The sequence below is a fragment of the Heloderma suspectum genome, chromosome 3, assembly GCF_057233095.1.
Source record: "Heloderma suspectum isolate Gila_16-S chromosome 3, 16-S_ref, whole genome shotgun sequence".
Lineage (NCBI taxonomy): Eukaryota > Metazoa > Chordata > Lepidosauria > Squamata > Helodermatidae > Heloderma > Heloderma suspectum.
The window spans coordinates 49,903,321-49,924,795 of record NC_139460.1 but is presented as its reverse complement, the minus strand read 5'-3'; the positions used below and the strand labels follow the sequence as shown (position 1 = coordinate 49,924,795).

At 42.4% G+C, this 21,475-nt stretch overlaps 1 protein-coding gene across 19 annotated transcripts in view; it reads right to left on the bottom strand.

Moving 5' to 3' along the window:
* ST3GAL6 (ST3 beta-galactoside alpha-2,3-sialyltransferase 6) overlaps positions 1 to 21,475 on the bottom strand; it is a 160,433-nt gene that overhangs the window by 81,443 nt on the left and 57,515 nt on the right. For 6 of the 19 annotated variants that reach the window (XR_014789052.1, XR_014789048.1, XR_014789049.1 and 3 more), the window contains one exon: positions 7,377 to 7,492. The exons of 12 other annotated variants lie outside the window; for them this stretch is intronic. Coding sequence is in view for 3 of the 7 variants with exons in the window: in XM_084843180.1 (XP_084699306.1) it covers positions 7,377 to 7,410 (34 nt within the window). In the remaining 4 variants the exon portion in view is untranslated. Of the gene's footprint in view, positions 1 to 7,376; positions 7,493 to 10,948; positions 11,438 to 21,475 lie in introns of those variants that run through there. One more of the 19 variants, XM_084843185.1, reaches the window with a different exon arrangement.

The following is a 21,475-nucleotide window of genomic DNA, read 5'->3' as shown; positions in this document are numbered from 1 at the left end:
TTTCTCTACTGTGCTGCTTGTTTGCATATCACATTTAACGTCACCTGCTTCAGTTAAATGGAAAAGGTCTGTAACCTACAGAACAAGCATGGGCTTTAGATTTATTCAAGGGGGGGTGGAACTTTATTAAATGGAGAGCCAAATCTAATGTAAATGCCAAAAAAGCAAGGACAAGAGGAAAAAACCCACACAGTTCCTTTCATCCTCAATGGGGCTAAAATAACAATCTTAGCTCTGCACTGTGACAGTAGTTGTAAAAGATGCAGGGATCTCTTGAACAGCACCATAAAGCATTTATTAAATCAGGGGTGGGCAACTTGTTGTTGGACTGCAACTCCCACATCTCTCACCATTGGCTATGCTGGCTAACATTGGTTGCCCACGTCTGAATTGAGTTGCCCACGTCTGAATTGAGTTGCCCACGCCTGCATTAAGTGAACACCAAAGGCTCAACAACATTATTCCTTAAAAGCATTCCACTATGTTTTAGCCCCTTCTGAACACTGATTTCATATTTTTAGCTTAACCAAATATATGTACCTTTTTGCACATTTCTACCTATCTCATGGATTTAAGTGGGGATCCTCCCTTAATTACAGTATATATATTTTGTTTATTACATTTCTATACCACCCAATAGTTGAAGCTCTCAGGGCAGTTCATAAAAATTAAAACCACAAATATAGCATAAAAAGCAATATAAAATATAAAAGCATTAAAACTACAGTATAAAAGTACAACCAGCATAAAACCTAGCAGCAATACAGAGATTTAAAATACAGTAACACAGCTAAAAGACTAGAATGTCAAAATGCTAAAATTCCTGGGAAAATAAAAAGGTCTTCACCTGGCACCAGAAAGAGTAGAACATAGGCACCAAGTGAACCTCTCTAGGGAGCTTATTCTACAACCGGGGTGCCACAGCAGAAAAAGCCATCTTCCTGGTAGCCACCCACCTCACTTTCTTTGGCAGGGGCTCCCGGAGAAGGACTGCTGAGGATGATCTTAGGTACACGGAGGGGGGGGGGGAGAGACGATCCTTCAAGTAATCTGGCCCCAAGCCATTTAGGGCTTTGAATGTTCATACCAACACTTTGAATCAGGCCCGGACATGGACTGGCAGCTAGTGCAGCTGGAAAAGTACCGGCCTAATATGATCACATTGGCCTGGTCCCATCAACAATCTCACTGCCCTGTTTTGTGCCAGCTGAACTTTCTGGACTATTTTCAAAGGCAGCCCCACATATAACACATCGCAGGAATCCAGATGAGAGGTTATCAGAGCATGGATAACTCTAGCTAGGCTATCCCTGTCCAGGTAAGGGTATAGTCAGTATATCAGCCTAAGCTGATAAAAGGTGCTCCATGCCAAGTCCTCAAGTAACAGTTCTGGGTCCAGGAGCAGCCCCAAACTATGAACCTGATCCTTTAGGGGGACAGCAACCCCCTCCAGAACAGGTTGAACATTGCTTAGCCAGACAGACGAACCACCCACTAACAGTACTCAGTTTATTGCCCCCCCCCCCTCAATCTCTTAAACTTTGAAAACAATTATCAGGCTCTGATCATAAAAAATATTTAGCATTTTTACAGTACTGTTGACTGTCCTAAATATTTTGCATGTATTATTTCAATAATCTAACAAATTTACCCAAGAAATAAACAAGAACCTTTAGGCAGCAGGCATCTCCTGCCTGGTGTTTTTTTCACTAACAATGCATAGAGAAAGTAAGGGCTCTGAATTTGATGGATCACTATTTTGGGCAGAGGTCAGTGTTCTAGCTAGAAAGAGCACTTGGCAAATATGTAGGACATTGTTAATTAGATTCTTATCTACAACCATGCTAGAGTAAGCTGATCTCTCCCATCCCTCCCCAACTCTAGTCACTTCTTACTGAACTTGGTATGGTTGCTACACTGCCCATAATATACAAGGCAATCCTACAAAAACAAAACAGAGTCCCATGGCACCTTAAAGACCACGAGTTGTAGAGTAGCATAAACTTTGAGTGCTAGAGGCCACTTCATCAGATGCAAGAAATTTTGTCTTCAGTTGGTAACTATGTTTGGAACTCATTCCCCAAGGCAGCTTGGCTTGTGCCTGATTTTGTGTCTGTCAGTGCCTGGAAAAGACCTTCTAAAAAACTAGTTCTAATTCTGCAGCCACGTTTTTCCTGCTCTGCCGTTTGAATATAACTTTGAAAAGTATCATTATTCTTAATATTTGAGAGTTATAAAGCACTTACATGCTCTAAGAGCCTACAGGCTCACAATGTAGTACTGGCATGGGCAACTTTTGGCCCTCCAGATGGTTTGGCCTACAACTCCTATCAACCCTCACCAGCATAGCCAAAGGTGAGGAATAATGGGAAATGTAGGTTGAAATACCTGGAGGACCACAAATTGCCCATCCCCAATCTAAGAGACATGACACAAAAGGAAAAAGGAAAGGAGAGGGAAGAGGGAAGCAAGCACTGCAGCAGCTGGCCATCACTGGATGTTGCCAGGTTGGTCTCTCTCTTGCCATGACATGAAGCAGGGGATGCAGCCTCCCAGTAGTCTTTGGCCCACTGGCCAATAGCAGAGGCCAGACTGCGCCTTCCTTCAGCTCTGCAGTCCCAGAGCTATTATTATTACTGCTAGTGCTGTTGATTGCTAATGTTTCATTTTGATTGTTAATGCTATTCTTAGCTGCCCCAGGAGTAGAGCAAGTATAAATGTCTAAATAAACAAACACATAAAAAATTAAGTGCCACAAGACACTCTTTTCTTGCTTTGGGGTGTCATTTTTGCTGTAACATTCAGATGTCATTGCCTGAACTCCAATAAAATTCTGTGAATGAAGCAGGGCAATTGCAGGATAAAAGCCTCTTCTGCAAGCTCCCACAGTTAAGATTCCTCCATGAACATCAATATGATGCAAGTACCCTTATCATTCTCTAGTTCATTGGTCTTCAACTGGTGGGCTGGGCCCACTGCTGGGTCATGCCACAACCTAAGAGAGGTCACTTCCATCTTTCCATCTGTCTTAAGTGAAGACACAGAGAGAAGGAAAGGGATGGGTAGAAAGGCATAAGAAAAAAAGAGATTAAGGTGGAAGGTATGGTTTAAAAAAGAGATTAAAAATGGGTCCCATGTTGCAAGCTGGGGCTGAAGATGGGTCCCAGGTCTTGAAAGGTGGAAGACTACTGTTCTAGTTGAAGATCACCAATTACACTGATAGTGAAATATCATTAGGGGTATGTGTGGATTTAAAGCACATGTAAGGGAGTCACGCAGCTGTATGGGCTTGCCCCACCCACGACCATGCTCACTGGCCCCACCCACCACATATTCATCAAGCTTGAGGCACACGGAACTCTGTGGCATGATCTAGTAGGATGACGAGTAATAACTTTATCAGATAATCTTGCTTGTGCCAAATAGAGATCCTGTGTGATCAAAAAGACTGTCAGGGGACTAGAAACAAAGCCCTGTACGGAGAGACTGAAAGAACTGGGCATGTTTAGCCTTGAGAAGAGAAGACTGAAGGGAGATATGATAGAGCTCTTCAAGTACTTGAAAGGATGTCACAGAGAGGAAGGCCAGGATCTCTTCTCGATCATCCCAGAGTGCAGGACACGGAATAATGGGCTCAAGTGACAGGAAGCCAGATTCCAGCTGAACATCAGGAAAAACTTCCTGACTGTTAGAGCAATATGACAACCAATGACCTAGGGAGGTGGTGGGCTCTCCCACACTGGAGGCATTCAAGACGAGGCTGGACAGGTATCTGTCAGGGATGCTCTGACCTGGATCCCTGCATTGCGCAGGGGGTTGGACTCAATGGCCTTGTAGGCCCCTTCCAACCCTACTATTGTATGATTCTATAAAACTGACTCACATGTGGTGTATTTGGATTTGTTACTGTTCATTGTTACTTGGAAAAAATTCAATTAAAAAAATCTCCCTGCAAATAAAAAGGTAGCAGATCAGGGGATAGGTTCTAACCCAGCTTGCTTTCTGCTGTACTAGTTTTCTACTTGCAGGGAGGTTCATGTAGGCCTTACATAATGATGGGGAGAGTCTAAAAAAACCAAGAGAGGAGGGCTTGTGGAAGTACTGATGCATACATGTACAGGTCCTCCATGAAAGGGGGGATCCTGACTGACCCAAGATCTCCACTTCACATGGATGAGCTCTATGTGCATGCATCACTATGTGCATAGGGCCCCCTCTGTCAGTCACTGAATATACAGCTAGTGGCAGAATGGGTGCAGGTGGCAGGGGCAGCCACAGTAGAGGGGTGAGCATGTGTGGCCCTGCAACCTCCGCACACATACTTTTTATGCACAAGCGGGTTCATCTGAACCCACTATCATTTGTTCCTTGGAGTCCCTTCCCTCAATCTTGTTCTAAGGTGGGGAAGAGAACTGCACCACTGCTCCTGATTAAAAGTGCCTTGTGTGCCAACGTAAACCCTGCATTCACACCCTTTTAGTAGTATGAAATTATTTGCTTTCTTAGTGGCTGAAGACAACAGATAGCAATGAGCCTAAAAATAACGTAAATTAATGACTTTACAAGAACAGTAGCATGTCTTCTTCTGATGGTTCCGCTTCTCTCTAGGATAGCAGAGATTCTGACCTTAGCTGAGGGGTAGCACACACTTTGCATGCAGAAGGTCCTAGGTTCAATCCCTGGCATCTCCAGCAAAAACGATAGGATGAGGCTCTGGAGAATGTTGGGCTAGACAAAGAAACTGACCTGGTACAAGGCAGCTTCCCGAGTTCCTATATCCTAATGGCCAAACTAAATGTTCTCTTGCTATGTGACATGCTTGCTATATAGTGTCTTGTTTTTCTTAATTAATTTACAGGGCAGAAATCATACTTGGAATGCAGCACACAAGGAGGAGAGGCTCATATCTTCCCTCCTTGGCACAACTGGAAAAACAACCCACCCCTGCATAGCTAGAAGACTTACAGGAAAGAAGTCCCCACTGGTGCCAGTGGGGACCTTTGACTTAAGCATTCTAAGGAGTGTGTATGTGTGTGTGTGTGGGGCCATTCTGATCATGCTGGGGAGGAAAGGGTCCCACACCCCTCCTGGTGCAGTGCATTTCACATAAGATTCCTCTCTGACTGTAATTAATTAAGGGAAAACAAGATATAGCTGGCATGCTATGTATCAAGTTACTGTCCAGTTTGGCTTTAAGAGGTTGAAACTTCCTAGACTGATTGATCTAGGGCAGGGTAGGAAAGTTTCTTTTTTATGAAAGGCTGTGGACCCATGGAAACAATCAATTAGGAGCCACAGTTAATGGAGGGTGGAGTCAGATCCCATGGTGGGTAGAGCTTGCAGCACTGCATAGCTCTGTGTGTGGGTGTGTGTCATTCCATCCCTTCAATCTCTCTCCCTCTCTTACACGCACACACACACACACACACACACACGTAAAGCAGAAGAGGAAGTGATTCTTAGAGGTGAGGTCCAGAGAGCAAGAGATGATGCTGAGGCTTGAATGAAATTTGACAGGCTCCCCACCCCAGATCTAGGAGGACCCTTCTCACTCATAGGAATGATGCCTCTAATGGAGTAAGGAAAACAGTTAACAGTGAAATACAGGAAGGATCTATTTTTTGATTCATGAAACTGAATGAGAAAGAACGGATTCTCACATTTCCATCATGTGCCAGATTTTGCCTAACAATTGTGATTAATAACTGTGGTTGCTTATCTGAAGACTTTGTCAGAGAATGACAACACCGGATGAAGGGCCATCTGGGGTGTTTATCCTATGGTACAGGACTCTAACTCTTCATGCTGATCACCTACTGCTAGCCAAGTTTAGACAAGCACAGTCTTGGATGAAGGAAAGCATTTTTTTAACCAAATGAGAAAAGTCTCATAAATAAGAAAATTAAGGCTGCAATCCTATAAATAATTACCTGGGTGTAAGCCCCACTGAACTCAATGGGACTTACTTCTACAAAGACCTGTATAGGATTGCACTGAAAGAAAGAGATTCTTTTTACTCAAGGGTTTCAAAGTAATTGGTGCTCCATTTGTGGATTAGAGGGCAGCAGGAAACACAGCTTTGTCTACTAAGCACAACCACCAATCCACATTGCCAAGTGATGTCCCACACCATATGCACTGGTGAACTCAAAAATCCATTGCTGAAGAAGCTTATGTACATTCATTGGCATGATGTTTCCATAGACTGAGCCCTCAGTACAACAAGTGAGGGAAAGGAGAGAAAAGATCAATACAAAAGTAGAATTGCACCTACATTCCTACTGCTTCCTGTGAGCTCATCATTTTCCAGAGTGAATAATCACACCAAATTTAAAAAACAGAGTCAACATAAAGCAGATTTGATGGCAAAGGAAAGTTAAGAATGGTGTTAAAAAACCTTATTTAGTAGATATGAAAATATACGCAAAAGGAAAGTAGCTTCAGCTTTGCTGTAGGTTTCTCTATATGCTAGAGTTTAGAAGATGCTGACCTTAACTAGCTACGGGCTTCATCCAGTGTATCCAGTGACCATGGAGGCAGTTTCCTTTTTCTGCTATATTTTTATTAAGCATATTTTTGCAGGAGGGTCTGTCCACCAGATCAGAGTGTGCACCTGTCGGTGTCAATCATGACTCCTCATTTTTAGTATGAACTAGTTTCGATCCTGCCTTTAGAACTACAAAATCACAGAGTACAACTTTATTCTGTTACCAAGCATAAGACACACAAACCCGAAATAAACTTTACCTAAATGCAAACACATTAACCGCCTCCTCCCATTCTGATCCCACTGAGAACCTACTCCTCATGTGCAGTGGGGCATAGCACAAGGGAGTGATGCATGGCTGAGGGAATGGGTCCTGGGAGGAGAGGCCAGCAAGCCAGCAGTTAGGGATGGATGGATCTTTCAATTTCTCTCAGTTTTTCATCTTTCCTATCTAAGTTTGGTGTGTCCTAAACTTTGAGAATTCTTTTTTTAAAGTTTGCATGAAAATTTACATGCCCTTTTGTAGGCGTTTCTCCTATTAATTTTATTATACAATTTTGCCCAATATACATTTTTGCAAACACTTTCCCTAATATAATACATTTTCAACATTATTTTCATTAATATATGCATTTTTCCGTGCCCTTTCTCCTAATATACACATTTTTTGTTAAAATGTGAAATGGGTTAATTTCTCACCCACCCCTACTAGCAATTCACATCCCTGCTCTACAGCATCCTTTTTCAACTGGGAGAACCAGAACTAAGCAGAATATTCTAAATGTGCTTGCACCATGACATTTCACAACTGGCAATGCCACCTGAACTCTGCAAGAACTTTGCCCTCCATGGTGCTCCTCCATGGCCTCCCAGATCTCCCAGTACTCACCAATAAAAAGAAAAGTTGTGGTACAGGCTTTCATACAGCTCAGGAACTTTTTCTGGCAGAGCTCCTATGCATTAGCAGTTGCTTGCCCAGCAGAACTTGAGCCAATTAAACTTTTCCTGGGATGGGGACAAAGTGATAGGGAAGGTGTCATCTCCTAAAAATGTCTGCCCAGCAGGCAGCTGTTAAAGGCACAGGAGCCCTGTTAGAAAGACAGGCAACCTTAATAGCTACACAAACAGCATTGGGCCCTCTTTCTCCACAGATGAGGAAAGTGAAAGATTCAAAGGTGATAGCAAGCAAGTATGGGAAAAGTAAAAAAATAAATAAATAGAAGTAGCATGTTATATTGCTTCATTGCTACTTTCTTTTCACTTGTCCAAAGGAAAAAGTACATGGAGAAGTATTCGTATCAGGCAGACTTCATAGAAACTGGCTGTCTCCTTCCACATGTTTTGTATAAGTTAGGGGTGAGCTACTGGAGGCCTCTCTTCAAACTACCGCACAATTGCGCTCATTTCACATGCCAGCAAGGTGATGCTCAAAATCCTACAAGCTAGGCTTCAGCAGTATGCGAACCGAGAACTACTGGAAGTACAAGCTGGGTTTAGAAGAGGCAGAGGAACTAGAGATCAAATCGCCAACATTCGCTGGATCATGGAGAAAGCAAGAGAATTCCAGAAAAACGTCTATTTCTGCTTCATTGACTACGCTAAAGCCTTTGATTGTGTGGATCACAACAAACTGTGGCAAATTCTGAAAGTGATGGGAGTACCAGACCACCTTACCTGTCTCCTGAGAAACCTGTACGAGGGTCAAGAAGCAACAGTAAGAACCAGAGATGGAACAACCGAGTGGTTCAAAATTGGGAAAGGAGTACGACAAGGCTGCATATTGTCACCCTGCTTATTTAACTTATATGCAGAGTACATCATGAGAAATGCCGGGTTGGATGAATCAGAGGTCGGAATTAAGATTGCCGGGAGAATTATCAACAACCTCCGATATGCAGACGATACCACCCTAATGGCAGAAAGCGAAGAGGATCTCAAGAGCCTCTTGTTGAGGGTGAAAGAGGAGAGTGAAAAAGCTGGTTTGAAACTCAACATTAAAAAAACGAAGATCATGGCATCTGGCCCTATCACTTCCTGACATATAGAAGGGGAAGAAATGGAAGCAGTGACAGATTTTACTTTCTTGGGCTCCAAGATCACCACAGATGGTGACTGTAGCCATGAAATTAAAAGACGCTTGCTCCTTGGGAGGAAAGCTATGGCAAACCTAGACAGCATAGTAAGAAGCAGAGACATCACCTTGCCGACAAAGGTCCGTCGAATCAAAGCTATGGTTTTCCCAGTAGTAATGTATGGCTGTGAGAGCTGGACTATAAGGAAGGCTGAGCGCCGAAGAATTGATGCTTTCGAACTGTGGTGCTGGAGAAGACTCTTACGAGTCCCCTGGACTGCAAGGAGGTCAAATCAGTCCATCCTAAAGGAAATCAACCCTGAGTGCTCATTGGAAGGACAGATACTGAAACTGAAGCTCCAATATTTTGGCCACCTAATGCGAAGAGAAAACTCCCTGGAAAAGACCCTGATGCTGGGAAAGACTGAAGGCAAAAGGAGAAGGGGACGGCAGAGGATGAGATGGCTAGATAGCATCATGGATGCAATGAATATCAACTTGAGCACGCTCCGGGAGAGAGCGCAGGACAGGAAGGCCTGGCGTGCTATGGTCCATGGGGTCACGAAGAGTCGGACACGACTGAACGACTGAACAACAACAACAACTGGAGGCCTCTAGGCAAAATCTGGCATTTACTGAGAAGTAAGCATTTAGTTTCCAATCCAGGAAGGGTTTAACATGCCATCCAAATCTCAGGATCCTGGGTGGTCTTTACAAGTCAGGATTGCAAACCAAGGTTTATTCTTTGTTTATGAATCCTGGCTTGTTGTGAGTGACAGACCAGGCTTCCTGGCTCAGATGGCACACTAAACAAACCAGAATTGTTTGTTTAGCCAGTCATGCTAGCGACAAGAGCCAAGTGGGAACGAAAGGGCTGCCTGCACCAGCATGTAGCTCCTTCACAATAAACCCAGATTCTCTAGAATCCTGGCTTATCATTACATGTGAAATGGCCCACATGTGGGAAGCTTGCACTCTGTCTATGAAAGGCAACAGAGGAATTATTACACTGTCTGACAAAAGCATATTTACTGCTCTTCCTCAGTTAAAAACATGTAAGTGTAATAAGCCAATATCTGTCATTCATGGTATCTGTTGTATATAACAGATTATTGTTATTGTTTAGTATTGTGCAACTAGAGTTTGTAAAGAAGAACCATGGGAACACCTGACAGGCGTCTATGTAATGTCTGTTCTGATATTATTTTTTTGTAAAAGCTAGAGATGAAAGAGGTTACAATCTTAAGTTCTGGCAGTGGGGAGAGCAAGGGTTTCACAAAAAAAGGTGTACTTTGAAGATAAGTGTGAAGGAAGAGAGAGGTGGGCATCATGTAGTTATTTTGGGGAGGGAGTTCCAGCAACAAGGGGCAGCCAAGGAGAACGGGAAAAGTCATTTAAGACAGCAGAACACCTTGGGAGCATAAGGATGGCAGAGTTCAAATGCTGCGTCTTCCATCATCATAGGAACTCCAAATATACCGAACAGGTTGCTGATGTCGCAGCAGTGGCCATTTTCATGTTCAAGAGCTTCCCTATAGAATGTTTACATTGATAAAAAGTATTGCAAAGGGCACAGGGGTATAGCTGCAGAGCATTTGCAGTAGCACTGTGCATGCAAACACTTCTGCTTTGGAAATGAAGTCACAGTCACTAACTGCTGCATAGTGACAAGCCAGTTTTCTTATACACGAATTATCTACACAGAAGCACATAAATTATCAGCTATAGGCAAGAGGTTTGACTTATCCAACCAACTGAACTGAGCCAGAAGGGTTCTTGTCCAATAAGCCTAAGCAGCCTATGCCACCCATGTTATATAGCTTGCCACAAGCAGATACTCACACGGACTCCATTGTAAAATAAAAGCAGATCACTTAAGCAGATTAGGGTGTCACCCAATATGAAAGAAGAGAGCACAAGTAGTAGAGAGGAACAGCATCAGCAGCATCAATTTAAATCATTATTTAAATCAAGAAGTTAAAAAATACACATTTAAATCATTTATGTAAAGCAAGTTCTCCATTTTCAAATTCACATATTTCCTGAGCAAGCACATAATAAGAATACAGTCAGAGCCAGAAATATTGGAACAAGGATAACTGTTTTGCCAGTTGGCCTCTGTATACCACCACATTGAAGTTGAAAGGAAACACACCCAGATGGGAGCGAAGTCAGGACTTTTACCTGTAATTCAAGGGGTGTGACAAAAGTGGGGCACTAACCATTCAGGAAGTACAACCACTGGCATACACACACACCCATCATTGGTGGCTCATAAGTAATGGAATGAATGGCTGACAAGCAGCTGCATGGCCAGGTGTGGCCTGTTTCCTGGGTACCCCATGACCCATCAAGCAGATAAAAGGCCTGAAGGTGGTTCTGAGTGTTACATTTGCATTTGGTAGCTGTTCACTGGAACTCCCAACATGAGGTCCAAAGAAGTGTCCATGCGAGCGAAGGAGGCCATCATTAGGCTGAGGAAACAAAATAAACCCATCAGAGAGAGAGCAAAAACAATGGGAGTGGCCAATACAACAGTTTGGAACATCCTGAAAAAGAAGGAATTAACTGGCAAGCTCAGCAACAGCAAAAGGCCTGGAAGACCACGGAAGACAACTAAAGTGGATGACCGCAGAATTCTGCTCATGGTGAAGAGGAACCCTTTCACAACATCTAGCCAGGTCCAGAACGCTCTTGCGGAGGTAGGCATGTCGTTATCAACATCTACAGTCAAGAGATGGCTTTATGAATGTAAATACAGAGGCTTCACAACAAGGTGCAACCACTGGTAACGCTCAAGAACCGAAAGGCCAGATTAGCCTTTGCCAGCAAACACCTAAAAAAGCCTGCCCAGATCTGGAATAAGAGTCTTTGGACTGATGAAACCAAGATTAACTTGTACCAGAATGATGGGAAGAGAGAAGTATGGAGAAGGAAAGGAACAGCTCATGATCCAAAGCATACCACATCATCTGTCAAACATGGTGGAGGCAATGTTATGGCATGGGCATGTATGGCTGCCAATGGAACCGGGTCACTGGTGTTTATTGATGACCTGACTGCTGATCAAAGCAGCAGGATGAATTCTGAAGTGTATAGGGCTATACTTTCTGCTCAGATTCAGCCGAATGCTGCCAACCTGATAGGACACCGCTTCATATTGCAGATGGATAATGACCCAAAACATACAGCAAAAGCTACCCGAGAGTTTCTCAAGGCAAAGAAGTGGGATGTTCTTCAATGGCCAAGTCAGTCACCTGATCTCAACCCAATAGAGCTTGCTTTTCACTTCCTGAAGACAAGACTGAAGGCAGAAAGACCCACAAACAAGCAACAGCTGAAGGCAGCTGCAATAAAGGCCTGGCAAAGCATCTCGAGGGAGGAAACCCAGCATTTGGTCATGTCCATGGGTTCCAGACTTCAGGCAGTCATTGACTGCAAAGGATTTTCATCCAGGTATTAAAGGCGATCCTTAAATTTGAAATGATGTTGGTTTGTTCCATTACTTATGAGCCACCAACGATGGGTGTGTGTGTATGCCACTGACTGTACTTCCTGAATTGTTGGTGCCCAACTTTGTCAAACCCCTTGAATTACAGCTGAAAGTCCTGGCTTCGCTCCCATCTGGCTGTGTTTCCTTTCAACTTACATGTGGTGGTGTACAGAGGCCAACAGCCAAAACAGTTATCCTTGTTCCAATATTTCTGGCCCTGACTGTGTATTGATTTGTAACTAAATAGAGCCTGTATGTATCTTTAAAGCATGATTCAGGACATCTGGCCACATGGTTGTTTGTATTGTATAGCAAGGGTGAGCGGAATGTAGATCTTGAGATGTTTTGGACTTCAACTCCCACCATTCATGACGACTGGCCATTCTGACAGGGGCTTCTGGGAGTTGAAGTCCCATACCTTTAGAGTTATGTCTCTTTATAGAAAAGGCATGTTGTACATGCAAGAATACTAAGCAAGTTCACTTGCTTTAAGGAAAAGCTTCAATCCTATGCACCCTTATTTGGAAATAAGTGAGTGTCACTTTGTTTAATGGGACTTCTGAGTAAACATGCATAAGAATGCATCATTACCACAATACATAGTGATGGCCACCAATTTGGATGGCTTTAAAAGGGGGTTAGACAAATTCCTGGAGGAGAAGGGTATCCATGGCTATTAGTCCTGATGGCTATATGCTACCTCCAGTATCAGAGGCAGTATGCCTACGTACACTGGTTGCTGGGTAACATGCGTGGGAGGGTGCTGTTGCACTCATGTCCTGTGGACACATTTGACATTTCTAAAAGGTGCCATGGGCGCAACCATGAAATGGCTTCTGGAGCGGGGGGAGACTAGTCACAAAATAGTCTTTATGTGGGCACAGCCAGAGAGAAATGAGAGGTAAACACATACAGAGAGAGCATTTTACTCCCTGTGCATGTGAATGGAGCTACTTCTCCATTAGTTTGCATGGGGAAAGGGAAAGATGCACTGTCGAAAAATAGATGTCAGGAGAAACCCTCCCCCACCAATGACCCTGCTGCCCCAAGGGCCTAAAAGGGGATGAATTCCCCACCACCACCATTTTGTGGCAGTAGAAATAACTTAATTCACTTGCATAGAGAACAAAATAGCCTGGCAAGCATCTCTGCATGGCATCGTCGGTGCAGCATCATCCACAAGGACTCCCCTCCAGTAGCTGCCCTAGATATTGTTAATGAAATCTTCATTTCTATTTTTCAGAATAATCTCAATGGCACTTGGAGTGGGGGTGGGGAGGTGAAACATCACCAACACCCGTACTGAAGAACGATGAAGTTGCACCAGTTTCAGGAAAAACATTTACCTATTTTTAGAACTCATAACTAAAAAGAATACAGTGATTATATACACTTGAAACCACAGGTGTTAAGTTGCAGGGTGTGTGTGTGTGTGTGTGTGTGTGTGTATATATATATATATATATATATATATATATATATGTATGTATATATATATATGTATATTTACCTCACTCCACCGCTACCCCAACCCAGAAAGTGTAATTTTTCTTTTGAGGCATTTCAAAATTTACACATCTTGTTTTTATTTTGGAACTGCAAGTAAGAGAGGGGAAGAGACATATGACGATGAATACCATGTGCAATTGCACCAATTTATAGTGTTTTCTTCAGGACAAAACAGTGTATATGTCCAATGGATAGATATCCATCCCAGACTTGGATCTGTCAGTGTTATCACCCCAGCTCAGCCCCTGACCTTCACAGCTCGCATTTGCATAGATCAGTGTCTCACTGCCTTATTTCCCAATCTATAAAATTGGAAACACAAAGGAGATACTCCACGGAGTTGTGGGGAGATGAACTGTGAATTATAAAACTTTGTTTACAAAAACATGCCACATAAAGTAACATATACTGTGCCCATCAACATGATGTGGGTGAATTACTGTTCACTTTTAAATTATTTTAAAGCATTAAATGCAGGATACAGTAGAACTGACAATGAAACCTGCAGATACACTTTTTGGTTTTCCGTTTCCTCTTACCTAACGCATGTGAACCATTTTTAAAAGCTACTTTCACTTTAGCAAGGAAAACAGTAAATTATGGAAAATGAGGGGCTTCTCCACACAAGCAATTTATTGCACGCTCCTGATTGGCCACTCATGGAAGTTTGAGGGTCCTTTACACAACACTGTCGACCTCCAGGATGTCTCAAGTGCCTTCCCTCGGTAATCTCACTTTTAAAAGAGCGGAGATAATGCACTATTTAAAATTATCACGGAATACCCCCAGTGTGTAAAGTTGGCGTTGCGTTATAATACAGCCACTAGATGGCACTGTTTCATTGAACCTTATGAAGAACTACTAAGAGGGGAAGTTTTCAATTACAAATCACATGGCCCCCGTTGGTCACCATCTAAAGGAGCCCATAGTGAATGCTGAAAGACTCCAGAAGAAAGAGGCTCGGTAAGGGTGCAGTTTTTTTCCTTAACGTAGAGATGCCCATTAAGAAATAATTTAGAACAGGAAGGGCCAACGTCTATTTTCTCAAGAGCCACTTTACTATCTAAAACAGTGAAACTATGCATTTTGTGGAGAAAGTGGATAGAGAGAATTCCTCCACCCCTCATACTACCAAACGTCAGGGGCATCTAATGACATTGAGTAGTGGCAGGTTCAGAAATGATCAATAAAATACTTCTTCATACAATAAATGATGAACTCACTGCCACAAGTCGCAATGATGACCACGATCTCAGATGGCTTTAAAAGAGGCTTTGGCAAATCCATGGAGGATAGGTCTATCAATGGCTGTCATGATGGCTGTCTGGAACATCCAGGTTCAAGGCAGTATGCCACTGAACATCAGCTGCTGGAAGGAGGCTATTGCTCTCATCACCTGTGTGTGGGGCTGCCCATAGGCACTTGGTTGGCTTCTCTGGGAAACAGGATGGTAGACATGATGGACCTCCGGTATGATCCAACAGGGCTCTGCTTATGTCCTTAAGTGTATACTTGCTGCATTCCTTGCATGGGTAGTCCCTGGCCAGATTCTCTAGATCACCGGTAGGAAACCTGGTGCTTGCCACATATTTTGGAAAGACTCCCTGCTCATAGGCCATGCTGGCTGGGGCTTATGGGAGTTGTTCAAAACATCTGGAGGGCACCAATTGCCCACCCCTGATCTAGATAAAGTAGATGCTGCTTAGCAGTGAGGGCTTCGCAGTTATGGATCCCAAGAGCTCACCATGGCTGGAGGTGCATTACATACAAAACCCCTATTAGAGATGAAACATTTAGATGTTGTAGAATCCCCCCACCCCTCTTTCAAGCATATACTTCCAGCCTGTGGATCATCTCTAGCTCATGCCCGATTTAGAAGTTAAAGATGACCAAGGCAGGTCTTTGATAACACATGGAATAACACTATCAGGGGTATGGATTACCCTGTTTGAACAGGAGCAGGCAAGGCAATGGAAAATGCATTAAAACAAGATTTCAAAAGGCCAACAGAGGCATTTTTTAAAAGTTCATAGACAGGTCAAGGCTATAGTGACTAAAATGTGCTTGCATCCTCTAGCAGGGGTAAAGTGCACGGTCATGATTTAGTGCTTAAGGAAGAAACATACAAATTATACTGACACTGGGGAGTGTCTCACTGCCGAACAGCTTCAATATAAAACGAAGACATGAGGCTGACAAATACCAACATTGCGCAAAACAAGCTTGCTTTGGAGGATAAAATGAAAATTTAGCTAGGCAATTAAGCTGTTTTTTCAGACAGAATTTCCTCTAAAAGAATTGGTAAGAATTTGTTCTTGCTTACAAACAGCACAAAACATGACTAGATCTGTATAACCTGCTTACATAAAAAGATAGAAAAGTTTTCCTTCCTCCCTCCCATTTTTTTGAACCAAATTTGTTACTAAAGCTGTAATCCTATACACACTTACTGAGAGTAAGTCCCATTGAACTCAATGGGACTTACTTCTGAGTAGACATGTATAAGTTTGCTATGCTAGTTTACTTTGGAAAGTGATGACATCTCCATCTCTCACTAGCTAGCAAAAACTACTAAACATTATTTATATTAGTTTTATAAAACAACCATCTTCCTAATAAAGACGCATGCTTAATATCCAGCCTGAAGATTTCAAGTCAACTCAGTACTCTGTGATGTTTTAGGTGATCTTAATAAAGATTTTGTGCTACCGGTGCTTTGGCAGTTTCTCTCTCCCCAATGCTCCTAACATCATCACCTTTTAACAGTATCCCCAAATTATATCTTTTAATTTGTGTCTTTCAACACATCCTATTCATTTATTTTATTTTCAACATTTCTATATTGCCCTTTATCATGTGAAATTCTAGGGCGTTGTTCAGTACAGAACCTAAGAAGCTGCCTTATATAGAGTCAGACCATTGGTCCATCTAGCCCAGTATTGTTGACGCTGATTGGCAGCAACTCTCCGGGGTTTCAGGCAGGATTCCTTCCTAGTCCTACCTGGAGGTGCCTGGGATGGACCTTCTGCGTGCAAAACTTGTTGTCTACCACTGAGCACTGGCCACTTCTTCCCATATGAAAACTAAACAACACAAATAATAAGTCCTTTTAAAAACTAATATAGTACAATAAATCCAAGGGCCATAATAAAAGACAGGAAAAAAAAAGCAATTACTATTTCAGTTACAAAGGCAGAATGAGCGGTTATTACACAACATACTGAGAGGTCTTTCCTTCCTATCTCATCCTCCATGTGTTTGTCACCTTCCTGTTTCTTATTACAATGGCATACCTTATTTTCTAAAATATGTTTGTAGGAAAAGGGAAGTGACTGCTGCTACAGAATGCCACGCTGGCTTTTATGTAGATGGAAAAGGGTTGTGTAGAGGGAAAGGATGTGAGCAGCCCAATCTTAAGCACTAAAAACCAAACTAAAGTGGTAATTAATGCACCCAGTCAACAGAGCCAAATTCCATGGCTCCATTTTTGCAATGGGGCCTTGATCCTCAGAACCACTTGACATGCTTATATTTCCTAAGGAAATAATGTGCCACCCATGTATAGTTCTTCACGTGCGGGGCTTGCACACATGAGCTTTCACTGTTTGTGTACAAACTGGAAAACTGTGATGATTGTACTTCTGCTGGGAAGCCAGTGGCCATACAATGAAGCAGTCGTTGCATATGATTAGATCAACAACAGACTTGATATAGTTGTTTTGAAGAGCAACACTGAAAAATCTGAGATTTAATCAAAATTCTGCTTTTGCCCCTTCCAAAAAGAAATGTTATGTATTATTTTGAAATGGTATGTGGCTGTTGCCAACAGCATTTCTTATCAGTTGGTTATTTATTCCTACATGCTTCATTACTTTCTCACAAAGGATTTATTTCAAGCTGTGGGCAGTTTTAAAGAAAACATGTTCTAAAAAAACTTGCAACTCAGTCACACAGACCTTTGTTCCTTACACCAAGGATGGGCAGAAAGTAGATCTCCAGATGTTTTGGACTTCACCTCCTAGCAGTCTTGACCATTGGCCATGCTGGGGCTTCTGGGAGTTGAAATCCAAAACATCTGCAGATCTACCTTCTGCCCACCAAGAAACATGTTTGGAAGTCTGGAGAACTTGAAAGCTTGCATATTCTTTCGTTCTGTGGCATTTTGATTGGAGAGCGGAGGACAGGAAGGCCTGGCGTGCTATGGTCCATGGGGTCAGGAAGAGTTGGAGTCGACTTAACAACAATAAAAGCATTGCCTAAGCGTGGATTTTTTTCCCTCATGGGCCAGTGCAGCTATCTTTGTTTTTAATGTGTGTTTTTCTCTCAGGCCTCCCTGTATATACACCAGCTCTTTCCTTCAGGATTCATATCCTGAGGCAAGGGGGACTGGTGGTGTTGGATAAGACTGGCTCCCTTCCCTTCCCAAAGATAAAGAAAATCTGTTCCTGAGAGAAGGTAGAAAAATTCCCTTTAATATCTGGTTCTTACATACTGTCCTTACTCCAGAAACAGAATGGGGGAGTCAGTGGGTGGCTTCCAGATGAGGGAGCAGCCTCAGTTTTGGAATTCATTACACTTGCAAAGCAACTTCAGGCAGTATTAGTACATCCTGCCCAAGAATGCGCTTGGCAGAGGCAGCCAATAACTGATGCCTCATTTTCAGCTATACTAAAACAGAGACAATATCTACTTTCTCACAAAGTGTACCAGTTCTTGGCATGTACTGAAACTACAGTTTAATACTGAAGCCTGTTCTATTTGGCTGGTAGAGTGACAACTTTCTTGATCTGGTAACCATACCTAGGAAATTCACTAGCATATCATTTTGAAATTCTGAAAAATTAAAATGCCTGTGAGCAAGCTCGGAATGGTGAAAACAAGCAAACAGAAGCCCAGATTTTGTAGCACCTAAATGTGTAAATACATTTGTTTCTCAGCTGGTAGCAAAAGGTATTGCACTAAGTCAAAAGCAGGCAGTCTGGGGGCAAATCCCCTCCCACGACTCACTGCAGGCCACACTCCTGCCACTGCAAAAAAATGGGGGGGGGAGTTTGTAGTGGCTACAGAGACTTAGATTGGACAAACTGAGCTTGTTTTCAAGCTCCATTTGTCCTTTATAAGCCAAATTTCAATGGCAAACAGTGATTTTGTCCCCCTTTTCCTGAAAATTAAAATAGGGCCACCGGGGGTGACATGCAGCCTGCATGTTGCTCATCCATGTTTTAAACCAAGATGTTTCTTTCTTTGTGTGTGCATATGCTAGCCAGAAACAGCTGGTTCATTGTGTTAAAAGAAATTACTATCTCATAGGGTAAAAAGGCTATATCCCTATTTTCAACTGACTGTGTCTCACAAAAAAGAAAAAACTGGAGGAGGGATGGCCCAGCTGAAAGATCATAAGAGAACCTCATGAAAAATAAAGCCAATTAAGTTGAAGCAAACACATGCATCTCCAAAGATATATAAGAAACTAAACATCATTCTGCTATGTTACATAGACAACTATTTAATCAAAACGTAATTAAGAAATGTAAGTGGAAAACCATGTAACAGGTTGTTGTTTTTTATATATAATACCCTTTCTACACATGCTCCCCTTCCCCATATATGTTTATTTAGTTAATTTATAAAAGCATTTATATACAGCTTTTTAGTCCTCAAAAGGGGTACCAAGGTGGTTTTCAAGCCTATCTATCTCTTAATACAATAAAAACTGAAAGCAGTGGAAACCTTTAAAACAACCACTTTAAAAAAAAACAGCATCAGAGAGAAGGATTAACAATCATTTAAAAAAAAACACACACAGATTAAAATCTTGGTGAAATAAAAATGTCTTGGCAGCTCATCTAAAAACCATCCAAGACAGGACCAGTTGAACTTTCCTTGGGAGTTACCAGTCCACTCATCTTACACACAAACATCTCACATGTTCCCACCACTTGTGCTGTCTCTCTCACACACAAACAGTGGAGTTCTGTGGAATGCCCTCTGGAATTCTGGCATATCGTGAGTGAATTGCATGTTCCCATTGTTTGCTCCTGCCTGCTACAGTAACTGCTAAACAAACCAGGAGAAGGTTGTTTAGCATAAGGTGAGCAACTTTTCACCCTCCAGATGTTTTGGACTACAACTCCCGTGACCCCTCACCATTGGCTATGGTAGGTAGGGCTGATGGGAGTTGTAGGCCAAAATATCTGGATGGCCACAGGTTGCCCATCTCCAATTACCGTGTCGTTCAAACCAGGGGTGGTATCCAATGTTAGTCCTATGTAGAGTAGACCCATTGAAATGAATGAAAGTTCAATGGCTCTATTCTATGTAGGTCTAACAGTGGACATTAGCCCGGGATCCCTGGCTTATAGCTCTCTTGACAAACCAGAATCGCAAAGCAGGGTTTATTCTTGGCTTACAATTCCAAGCTTGTTTGGAACAAACTTTCCTAGTTTGTTTAGTGGTTGCTGTAGTAGGGAAGAGCAAAGCAGAACTGAACAGGCTGCATGCACCAGCAAGCAGTTAGTCCACAATGAGCCAGAATTCCAGAGAATGGCTTTCATACACAAGCAATGCTGATACCATGGTCACATCGCATTAATCCAACATTGCTCCTCATGCCTAAGAGCAGCTAGAATGCTCAGTATAAGTAGATGGTCTGAGATCACGTACTTCCTCAGAACCAGACAAAAAAAGTGGGGGCTCTCAGGGTGTTAGATCTACAGCAGCCATTGCAAGTTCTGCCTGTGTATTGAAATGGGCAAGCACTGGTGAATTTGCATGTTCAAGATGCATCTGTTTCTTTCTTTTAACCACCAGCACCCAAAACCACATACAAAACAGTTTCCTTTTAGCCCACAGCCATCTATATGACACTCCATTGGCAAGAGATCCCTGAGTTCAATAGTAGATATAGATACGATTTAGCCATATTTTGTCTCAGCCTCAGGCAAGAACCAGGATATGGTTCTTAACTCAGTCCAGTTAATTATAAATGGATTTTTAATGACATGTTCAGAAAATACAAATAAGCTATTGAGAGATTACTTTATTACACTCTTGTTGCATGAACACAGATCCTTTCCCTAAAAAGAAATGACAATATGAAAATAGGCAGGGTTTGGAGAATAAATGAAGCAGGAAGATTCATTTAGCTAGCATGTGGAATGCAAAGTTTCATTTAATAGAACAATATTACACACCAGTCTTAAAACGGCAGGACATGAATATGCAGGACGGATTAACTTTTGATACTCAAGTGTTGCAATATACAGAGGAAAACAAAGACTACTTTTAAAATAGTGGCAGAATTCAGCCTGTGACACTGCCAAGTTCCAGAAACCATCCGTTTAAGCCTTAAGGAGGGTTTTGTTTAGATATTTATTACAAAAGGAAATCCGTGTCGAAACCTCAGGAAATAATTTCCTCCAATTTGACAGAAAGAAAATAGCAACTTAGCTATTTGGATAGTTGACTCACAGAACTGACAACAACGTACAGAAATCAACATTATCCCAGGAAGGTTTTGACCTCCTCATCATTTAGAAATTGCTTTGGAAGTCTACAACAAATTAGGTAGCAATGCACAATGGTCACAGATACAGCCTTTAAATTCCATGGGGAAAGCCCTTTTATGAAGTTTCATTACTGCACAAAGTAAGAAGAGTTGCAGGGTGTGATTAGGTTTTTTTCTGTGGCCACCCCAAGTCTTCAGAATGTCTCACCAGATTCATGGCTAATGTAATCCTTGTTGGAAGGGGTTGTAGCTCAGTAAAGGGGTTGTAGCTCGGTGGTAGAGCACATGGTCTAAGTGCAAAAGCTCCTAGGTTCAAACCACAGTATGTCCAGGCAGGACTGGGAAAAATGCCTGTCTGAAACCATGGAGGACTTCTGCCAGTCACTAGATAGACCAACGGTCTGACTA